Source organism: Vigna umbellata, chromosome 9 (assembly GCF_029865625.1).
Source record: "Vigna umbellata cultivar VRB3 chromosome 9, Vumbellata_1.0, whole genome shotgun sequence".
In the NCBI taxonomy this organism is placed as follows: domain Eukaryota; kingdom Viridiplantae; phylum Streptophyta; class Magnoliopsida; order Fabales; family Fabaceae; genus Vigna; species Vigna umbellata.
The window spans coordinates 31,550,487-31,562,127 of record NC_142173.1 but is presented as its reverse complement, the minus strand read 5'-3'; the positions used below and the strand labels follow the sequence as shown (position 1 = coordinate 31,562,127).

Sequence of the window (11,641 nt, the reverse complement as noted above, 5' to 3'; positions counted from 1 at the left end):
AATAGTATGTTAGGGCAATAAATATGGTAAGTGCCTGATGAAGGAAATTGGAATCTATATATGGAATCATTGAGCAATAGAACAAATTAGAAAAATTTATGTTCATGGGCTGATGGCCGATGGAGCAATTTATTACGTGAAAGATGGATACATACGGACATGGGCATATGCATGTGCAGAATGCAGGTACATAGATATCTAGATACATAAGCAAGCATTCCTCAAAAGATTGATGCCCAATTGAGATTGGTTCGTATTAATTAATTAAATGCTCATCATTCTTAGATGATTGATCCAAATGCTTTTCTCCCCCATTAATTACTTCTCTCTTCAGCCATTCCTCTGGTTGCTTAAATCAGCAACAAATTCTGCATGATAAATATATACATATGTTGCACGCCTGTGTTTTGTTTTCATTCAAGCGGATTTTAAAAGTCTAATTTAATTTATAAAATTAATTTATAAAATAAAATTTATACTTAATTATTTATTATGAAATTGTTTTATATTTAATTCACATGAAACTTTCAACATTTATTACTATTTATTATGATTGCACCATGACCAGTAGCTGATCAACAGTTTCCTTCTGCATTTGGGTCCCATGTGGTCTGCTTCATTATCAAAAATTCATTTATGGACGCCATGCATAGGGCGAAAAAGATAGAAAGGTATATAATGTGATGAGCAGAAAGAGACAAAAAAAAAATATAGTGAAAAGAAATACTCAGTATTTCTAACTATAGTTATGGTTGTGAGAAAATTGGGTTGAGATATTCCCACTTTACTTGGGACAAGTGGTTGGACATGTACTATGTTGTATTGTATGGCTATATACATTTTATATTTCTGCCATCTGGTTACGATAAATAAAATTAATAGATATTATTCTTAAAATGATTTTCATAAGAACACTTGTTCCTTCTACTGAAACACTTTGGTTTACGCTCGTTAATCAGTCTTGGAGTCCCGGTTCCAAATGTGAGAGTATTTGCAAAGATATTTTAACATTAATCTGAATTTTCTTAGTTTATGAATTACGTAGTACAAATATAAATTGCTAGTACATAATATATATTATATTTTAAGGATATGCTTTATTTCCAAGTGCACATCTCCAAGAAAAGTAAATAACCAGAATAGTAACAGTTGTTTTTTCTTCATGATGAAAGTATGGTAATATCATCTAGAAACAGAAATAATTATTACTTGATTTAGTTAGAAAGTGAAAATTAAATTTTTTGGCATGAAATTGTTTGAACATCTTCAATGTTTTCATCGCAGATGTCAGAGTTCTCGAATCGAAAATTAATAATTGGTGGAGGATGGAAAAACCAAAAGGAAAACATTCCCTACGCACCAGCAATATCTTAAATGACATGTACGACAAGTTGATGGGTCTCTAACTCTTCAACGAAGGAGAGAAAGAAGACAACTTTTAATTGGTTACAGGGTTAATGGCTATTTTGGCTTAATTAAATTGTCATTACTAAAATAAACAGGGTTTAGGACCGAAAGTTATAATAGGAAGGTTGAAGTTGTGGGATTTACTGAAAAATTAATGAATTAGTTGGAACTTGGACATGTTCCATCATTACATTGAACACGTGTCACCACGAACTGGTTCGTGTAACTCTTTTGATTCGCAAACAAGAAAAGCAAGTCCATTACGATTTCTACTATTAATTAGCATTTGAAAGAATTGGTCACAGGTACATCTGCTATGAGTTATAGTTCATCTCTTTGTCAAAACTCATAACATGATGTAATTTAATTATTCAAAAGGTTAAGTTTTTCAAAAAGGAAAAATAAAATTATTCCTTTTATATATATATATATATATATATATATATATATATATATATATCATACATAGTTGAAGTTAATGTAATTTGAATAAAATTAAGTGACATTGTTTTATATTTTTAATATATTGTTCAATTACAATAGTATCAATAAAATTTAACAAGTTATATCCTTATTTAAAAAATAAAATTGTTTAGCATAATAATAATTTCAACCGACTCTCTCAAATTTTCATAATTTTCTTTTTCTTTTATTATTAAATTATTTTTCATTATGTATCATGTAGAAATAAATATTTATTTAATTCATTTTTCATAAGTTAAAAGTGTAAACTATCAAAAAGCTAGAACTGAAGAAGAAATTGATTTGAGAAAAAAAAAACTAAACAAAGGTTGAAACTTTGACAATCTTAGTTAATCAATATTAGACGTCCCACCCTTGAATATCTAACGTAAAAATGACCGGTGACATTTTTTGTAAATAAAACAACCATATAGACGTCTGTTATGGAGGGAACAAATTTCTAAAGTCATATAGACGTCTGATGTGGGGGGGGGGGACAGACTTCTATATACTCATTTTTAAAATCTAAAAAGTCACTTTTTGACTCCATTTAGATGTCACATCCCGTCAATCTGACTTCTAAAGCCATATAGACGTTTGATGTGGGGGAAACAAACTTCCATATACTCATTTTTGAAATCTAAAAAGTCACCTTTTGACTTCATTTAGACATCAGATCCCGCCAATCCGACTTCTAAAGCCATATAGACGTCTGATGTAGGGAGAACAGACTTTTATATACTCATATTTGAAATCCAAAAAGTTACTTTTTAACTCCATTTAGACGTCAGATCCCGCCAATCCGACTTTTAAAGCCATATAGGCGTCTGATGTGGGGGGAACATACTTCTATATACTCATTACTCATTTTTTAAATCTAAAAAGTCACTTTTTAACTCCATTTAGATGTCAGATCCCTCCAATCCGACTTCTAAAGCCATATAGACGTCTGATGTGGGGGGAACAGACTTCTATATACTCATTTTTGAAATCTAAAAAGTCACTTTTTAACTCCATTTAGACGTCAAATCCCTTCAATCTGACTTCTAAAGCCATATAGACGTCTGATGTAGCGGGAACAGACTTCTATATGGCTCCATTAAAACACCGCGAACGCGAGGCAGTAGTTACGCGCACTTAATGTTCATAATCTTCCTCGCATTTTCTTTCCACGAGCTACGTTTTTCAGGTTCGTTTTCTCACTTTTGCACCATTTAAAATTAGTTTTACTCTGATTACATTACTCTTTGATGAATTATCTTTCATTTGAACCGATTAAAATGTGTTTTCATTGGGTTTTGGTGTAGTTTTGCTTGTGTCCTTGGGCAGCGCTCTTGGGCGGTGATTTCTTGCATTTATCACTCCTCCAATTCCCTCGACTACATTTTTAAAAACATCCAATACAAAAAAAACGTACAATCCATTCTCTTCAACTAAAATATAAAGTTGTAAACTCGAATCACCATGAGCCAGGAGCAACCCAAGAGGCCTCAAGTCGGAGTTCCTTTAAAAGGTACCCACCGCTCGGTTTGGACTTGAAGAAGTTGGAGCAAGTGATTCATAAGCAAGAAAGAACAGAAGGTGCTAACAGAAAGGTGTGTTTTTCGGCCATACTAATTTATATACTACAAAATTTTTATGGTATATGGCCTAATCCGATCGGTAAGCTAGGTAATAAGTCAGCGTCAACGACATACTTGATATATTAATCGCGCCAATGCAAACTTGATATATTAACCGAACGATATATATTCATGGTCGTTTTTGATGTATTCTTTTAGTTAATAGTTAAGCAGGCGAAATGGGTCTGCCAGTGTTGGGCTGTAATTAGGTCAGCGTGAACATTCGTGTTATCGGGCCAACATCAATTTAAGGTCCACAAAATATCTATGTTATTGGGGCAACATCAATTTAAGGTCCACCAAATACCTATAAATATAACGGTAAGTTACAGAGGTAAGGTTAGCTTAATTGAGTTTTGATACTTAATTGTGAATTAAGTTCATTGATTAAAATCTGACTTGAGCGTCGGAGTGCTTTTACAAGGTACCCACCGTTTGGTTTGGACTTGAAGAAGTTGGAGAAAGTGATTCATAAGCAAGAAAGAAGAGAAGGTGCTAACAGAAAGGTGTGTTTTTCGGCCCTACTCATCTATATACTGAAACATTTTTATGGTATAGGGTCTAATCTAGTCGGTAAGTTAGGTAATAAGTCATTGTTGACGACAAACTTGATATATTAACTGCACCAACGCAAACTTGATATATTAACCGAATGGTATATATTCGTGGTCGTTTGATGTATTCTTTTATTAATAGTTAAGCAAGCGAAATGGGTCAACGAGTGTTGGGTTGTAATTGGCCAGCACGAACATCAGTGTTATTGGGCCAACATCAATTTAAGGTCCACAAAATATCTATGTTATTGGGCCAACATCAATTTAAGGTCCACTAAATACTTATAAATATAAGGGAAGCTATAGACGTAAGGTTAGCTTAATTGAGTTTTGATACTTAATTGTGAATTAAGTTCATTGATTAAAATCTGATGTGAGTGTCGGAGTGCCTTTAGCAGGTACCCACCGCTCGGTTTGGACTTGAAGAAGTTAGAGCAAGAGATTCAGAAGCAAGAAAGAAGAGAAGGTGCTAACAGAAAGGTGTGTTTTTCGGCCCTACTCATTTATATACTGAAATATTTTTATGGTATAGGGTATAATCTGATCGGTAAGCTAGGTAATAAGTCAGTGCCGACAACAAACTTGATATATTAATCGCGCCAACGCAAACTTGATATATTAACCGAACGGTATATATTCATGGTCAATGTATTCTTTTAGTTAATAACTAAGCAGGCGAAATGGGTCTGTGAGTGTTGGGCTGTAATTGGGTCAGCGCCAACATCAATGTTATTGGGCCAACATCAATTTATGGTCCACAAAATATCTATGTTATTTGGCCAACATGAATTTAAGGTCCACCAAATACCTATAAATATAAGGGTAAGCTATAGAGGTAAAGTTAGCTTAATCTAGTTTTGATACTTAATTGTGAATTAAGTTCATTGATTAATATATGACTTGAGCGTCGGAGTTGCTTTAGTAGGTTCCCACCACTCGGTTTGGACTTGAAGAAGTTTGAGCAAGTGATTCAAAAACAAGAAAGAAGAGAAGGTTCTAACAACAAGGTGTGTTTCTCGGCCCTACTCATCTATATACTGAAACATTTTGGCGCCCACCGTGGGGCTCGAGAATAGCCAAAGAAACCCAATGGTGACCACAAGAAACATGGAGGAGCAACAGAGTACAAGGGAGTTGATTAAAGATATGCAAGTACAATTGTAAGCACCGCTGTTAGAGATGTAGAGGAAGCACGAGAAGGAGATTGCAGCATTACGAGCGAAGCATGTTGTCGCTCGTCGTGAACAGTCCGCTCAACCTTCGTCGCCAAGAGCTCCAACGACCCAGAGGGATCCCAATCGTGGGAAGGGTCCAAGTGTGGCCGATCATGGGGTAAGTTGTAACCAGCCGACATCCAACCCCGTCAACCCAAACGGTCGGGAAGGAACGAAAGCAAACAATATGGCCATACCTTCACCAATACCTCTGCAAACCGTACGGTCAACTAGTTTGTTACCCTTCACGAAAACTATTACGGAAGCATCTACGTCGGAGAAGCCTCCTCCCACATTGGATAAGTATGATGGTTCACAAATCCAAATGATCATCTCAAAACGTTGGTTAATGCGATGACATTTTACTCGTCTAGTGATCCGATTATGTACACAGCTTTTTCATTACTCCAAAGATAAATGCTACTAGATTTTAGGTATTATATCGCAAACTATTCGAAGAACCATACTACCGATAATGTAAATCAAGTTGATACTGAATCTGATTGTTCTTCAAGTTCAACTTCTTCCTTTGTTTTAACTTTTCCTCAAGGCTAGCAATTGATTCATTTTCTTATCACTACTAATACATCTGATATTGCTACTAATGTCTTAGCTAATAACATAAAATCTTCGTCTTTTACTCATTCTTTTATATGGATCTTGGATTTTTTGAGCTACTTCTCATTGTTTTAAAAATTTATATGATTCTTATGTTCTATTGATGGTTCTCATGTTTTTGTTGCCTAATTCTAAAAAAGTCAAAGTATAAGACATAGGCAGTATTCAACTGAAGATATATTGTACTTTATATTCCCACATTCTGTTTCACACTCTTATCTTTACTTTGATAACTTTTTCATTAGGGAACCTAATAATTTTATTTTGCAGGACCTCAAAACGAACAGGATGATTGATATTGCTAAGTCTCTATGTGGTCTTTTGGTTATTGATTTTAATTCTTCCATATGCTTCTATTAATTAGTGCAATAATATTTCTTATGAAACCTGACGTTAACGGTTAGAACATATACCTATTTCTATTTACAAACTTCTTGCGAATAAATATCCTTTTAGTGTCATTGATTCTTCGTACCATTGAAACATTTGTCATCTTTTTAAACAGAATAAATTACCTTTCAATAATAATCCAAATTATTTTAGGCCTCATTGCTTATATCTTTTTCATGCTGATATTTGGAGTCCTTTAAACATCCATTTATGATGATTGTCGCTATTTTCTAATTTTAGTTTACGATCAGAGTCGTTTCATCTAGATTTATATGTTTAAAATCATATTTGAATGTCTAAAACTTGTTCCTCAATTTTTTTTTCTTATGTGATATTTTTTTAAGATATGTCTGTTTTAAAAGTGTTTTTCATCTCATCAAAATGATATTCCATCGAATCTTCTTATATGTACTATTTTTTACGAAGTTAACTTGAAATTTGAACACACTTAAGTATGTGTTTGAATTGGTTATTTTGTAAAATTAATTCCATTTTAGTACAATGTTAATTTATTTAATTGAAGGTGAATAAAATAACTAACCCGTATGCAATGGTGTTTGCTGTAAAACTAATCCAAATCCAAATTTATGAAGATTGTTGAAGTTTCATGAATTATTATGAGTTTCTGATTAATTATGAGTTTGATATTTTATGCAAAAGCTTGAGAAAGACAGGAAATCTTAACTCTTCTGAATCTGCAACCAGTTGTTTGAAATGGTAATAAATTTGAGCAACTTTGTTCTGGAATTGAATACTAGATATCGTAACACGCTTGCTTTTCTTGTTTCCCAATCAAAATAAAAATCACACGGACATCCACATAACCCTTATTCATTGTGATAATTAATGACCAAGTCCCAGCTAGCTAATTCATTTTCCAGTAAATTCCAACCTCTACTTCAATTCTTTTTATATATAGTGGTCCTAAACTCTACTTATTCAATTATGACATTTTAATCAAGCTAAAACACTACATCAATGTGATTCAATTAACATAGTAGCTAAAACCCTTCACCCAAATAAGATTTTGTCTTTTTTATCGTTGAAGAGTGATAAATGCTAATTACTAATACAATTCAGCATCAAATTATGTACTTATATACATTAATTTTTTTTTTCAAATTAATATAATAATTTTTTTATTAAATATACTTTTCATTCTTAAACTATTATAAAAAAACTGTTCCTAAATTAAATAACAAATTATTTCGTTCTTATACTTCATGAAAATTATGTAAAAATATCGTTTCCAAAAAATTGTATGAAAATTATATTATAGTCTAATTGTTATATGAGAGAATATTTTACAAGATTTTCGTAAAGTGAATACTACATATTTTATAATTTAGTTTAAAAGTAATAACAATGTTTTATAATAGCTTGAAGATAAAAAAAATATTTAATCCATAATTTTACTATTTAATTAACTTCCAATCTTTTTACATTTTGTATAAAACATAAGGTTTAATACTTAGATAGTCTCAACTTTAGTGTATAATTAGATATTTTCAAAAAATGTTGACAGTGTTAGTAATAAATCATGTGTTAATATGTTTTTAATTTTTCTTTTACCCTTTTTAAAATGAATGTTAAAATTTTTGTTGCAACATTAAAATTTTTGTTGCGACATGCCATGTATTTGGTGTAACACATGGCACTATCAGTAGGATAATGTCACGTGATAGTGTTATGAAATCAACATATATCCTGTTGAATGACATCAATAATGTCACATGTTACACTAAGATGTGACAATAAATTTTTTTACAAAAGTAAAAATTAAAATTAAAAAAATCGCCGAATGAAGTGTGACATGTTAATAATAGTAATTTTTTATAAAGTAATATTATAGGGACGCATTTTTACATTCATTTGATACATAGTATAAGAGTAAAATAATTATAAAAGAATAAACTTTTGTGTTTTTTCAAAAAATAAAGAAGTAAAAATAAAGAAGGACCATGTCAAATAATGTAAAATATTTATCTATGTCAAAATATATTTTTTTTTACAATAAATGATTTAAAGACACTTTTTAAAACTCTTTAAAACGAATTAAAAAATTTTAAAGGTGAAAACAATTTCGACATAATCCCACCGAAATAGAAACCATCCGAATAATTAAACAAAATAAATAAATTAAAAGATACAAAAGATACAAAACAAGTAGCAAATCCCTTGACCATTCACTCAGGTGATAGACTAACACTTGAGCGAAACTATGGGTCGCATGTTCATTCAAACAAAAAAAATATAAAAGTTCTAAATAGTATTAAGAAATAGACCTAAGTTATCATATATAATTGTATTTATCATATACCTCACTGTATCGAGTGCATTTTTCTTTCTTTATTATGAAAATAGTTAACGATCTTTTGTATGCTGATGATTTAAGTCATTCCCTAATAAGTACACATTGTAAGACGCCTTTATAAAACAGGGCTTTAACTATTGAAAAGAGGTTTGTAAAACTATTAATATTGCTTCAAAGATTGTCTATAGCAAACGAACATAGTTTACATATTGTAAAAATTAAAAAGTAATTTTCATCAAATACAATACTCTTACATTTAATTTGTTTGGAAGTTACAAGATATTAATAATATTGTGAAGTAAAAGAATTATTTCCACCAAAATCTCTTAATCAAAGTGTGAAGTCAGAGACCCATCAACAACAATAAATTAATGTCATCTTTATTCCCCTTTTATCAAAGTTTCTGAGACAACTTGGCCCATACGTCTATGTAGCATTGCACGAAGGTAGTAGAATATTAAATTCCCTGTGATTCCTAACCGGAAACTTACACAATATTGTAGTAACAGGAACTTCATTCTTCTAGTATTCATTTTGTTTTTAGTGCTAGTACCAAACAAGTATAAGTCCATGTGTATAAGCTTTCTACACAATCTACTCGGTGTTTTGTCGTGTAACCAAAAATCCTCACCCTGGCTGCCATTGCTTTTTCGATGAATGAGAAGCTTCAGTGCTACACTTTTTCCCAGAGGAACCAATTCTACTGGGGATTTTCTCTCCCTTTAAGTCACGACACAACAGCAGAACGCAATAAGCGCTAAGAAGAAAAGGACAACACAGGCAGGCATTATTAAAACCAGACCAGTATGTTCTCCAAATAAAAGGAAGAATATACAGCAGATCCATAGAAAGCAGAAAAAAGGTACTAAGCAATCAGACAAAGTTTTCTAGTTTCAAGGTCAACGCTTAAGTTATGATCATGTAGCAAACAAACACATAGATAACTTTACTCTTGAGTGCATCGTTCTCGTTACAATCTTCAGTGTAAAAACAAAAACGATCCTTAGAGTAGTTGAGAGGGTATAGGCGTGTTTAACCAAAAACAATGATAAACTACACACAACTTCAACATTGTCCAGTTCCAACATACCGATAATAAAATATATTGCTTTTAAATTTCCATACATAATAGAAGCCAGCCAGAGGCATACTACAAGCAAACTAATTAACCTGGTAGAACCTAGGAACAACAAAACCCTAAAGATTAATTAGTTTCAAATTGAAAGAACAATCCAAAGTTGTGAAGAGGCAGATTCAACAACCTGACCACGTATACAACTAATATCAGAAACACACACTAAGCATTTTGCATCCTGATTGCAAAAGAATTAAGAAGCTCTTGGTACTGAAAAACATCTTCAACGATGCAATTCTCTGCATGATTCGTCATGGTTTGTTCATTCCCCATAGCCATACCCTGCAAGTGATGAAACCCATTAACGTTGTCAAATTTCTGCATGGGAAGACCCTGATGATCGAAAGAAAAGCCGAAACTCTCATTCTTATGAAACCCCTTCTTCGTGTCATCATAGCATTGCGCGGTGGAAACAAGTGTTGATTCAGAAATAAGAGAAGGAAGAACGGACTCCTGAGGGTTTCGGACACTCTCCATTTTTGGCAAACTCTCGCATTTATTAGGCTTCGCTTTGGGCAAGAACTTGTTAACTATCTCTTCCAACAATCCCGAATCCGAAGACTCTCGAGAGAAAAATCCAGACCCACTGTCATCATCACCTTTTTCAGTGAAATTAGTTCCACAGACCGTGTTCACGTTAACAGACGAAGCGCCTTCCAAAGGGTAACTCACCGAATAACTAGGAATAAAAGGTGAAGATGAAGAAGAAGAAACAGTTGGTAACGATGGAAAAGTAGAAGAACCCTTGTTGTAGAACTGGTCGTGGAAGTTGTGGGTGGAAGAAGAAAGCAAGGAAGGGTTATTTGAGGAAGTGTTAATGAGGTCGCGAAGGAGAAGCATGTTGAGTGAGGAAGAAGGGTTTCGCGGGTTGGAAAAGGAAAAGTCAACGGCGGTAGGGTAGTCAAAGCAGCTGGCGGAACCAGTTGAGTGGCGGCTACGGTGGCTGGCAAAGGGTAGTGACGGAGAGTGTTTGGTGAAGTTGTTATTACTAAAAGAATGAAAGAAGTGGTCGGCTGTGGCGGAAGAAGCTTGCGGAGAAGTGGGGTACACGAAGTTGGTGCGAGCCTTGAGACCGCGCATGGCTCGGGCAGCGCAGTCGTAGGCGCAGGCAGCTTCTTCCGCGGTGTCGAAGGTTCCCAGCCACCGTCGCTCCTTCGACTGAGGGTCCCTAATCTCGGCGGCATAACGTCCCCACGGCCTGCGCCTCACACCACGATACCTCATGGCTCCGCCGCCGCCGTCTTCTCTTAAAGTCCGCTTGTTGACGGCGGTGGAGCGTTTAGGGTTTTCACCGACAGATGACTCTTTCGGGTCGGGTCCGAGAATCGGAGCCACACCGTTGAGACGCCTCATTGCTTCTTCCATGAGTTTTTCGGAAAGTGTTAAAAATAGTACTATCAATAGTAAACTTATTTTGCGAAGGGAGAAAGAGGGGTTTTGGTTTGATGCTGCCTTGAATTCGGTGCGTTTTGGTCTTATTTATAGAGCTGGTGCGTGAAGAAGAGTTATTGCACACGGCAACATGGTGAAGTAGATGAAGTTTTTTTTCATTTTTATATATTTCTTTATTGGGAAAGTGATTGATTTAATCATGCATGTCTAACACAGGAATCGATAAATCAGAGAAGGAAGACAAAAAGATGACACAAATCTAGAAATACCGACTTTTCTTTCTTTTTTATTTTTTCTTTTTCAGGATTTTCACGGACTAGTTTTAAGAAAATTAGTGATTAAGTAAAATATTAAATGTGTATGGATATGCTTTTATGCTTTTATAATTAACTACTTTTAGCTAAGTGTCTGTCTTAAATAATATTTAGTTATTTACTCTGACATATAACCTTCGGATTTGCTTATAAATTACAAGTAACATTATTTTCAAGAGCGACGTCATCCCCGAGATACAGTTTACAAATTAATTTTTT

The 11,641-nt window shown here is 33.6% G+C and overlaps 1 protein-coding gene across 1 annotated transcript; it reads right to left on the bottom strand.

Annotated features, from left to right (window-relative positions):
• Positions 1-9,661: 9,661 nt before the first annotated feature.
• On the bottom strand, positions 9,662-11,151 carry LOC124821082 (ethylene-responsive transcription factor ESR1-like). Its single transcript, XM_047292897.2, has one exon. The coding sequence runs from the start codon at positions 11,079-11,081 to the stop codon at positions 9,879-9,881; it is 1,203 nt and encodes a 400-aa protein (XP_047148853.2). The 5' UTR covers positions 11,082-11,151; the 3' UTR covers positions 9,662-9,878.
• Positions 11,152-11,641: the final 490 nt, after the last annotated feature.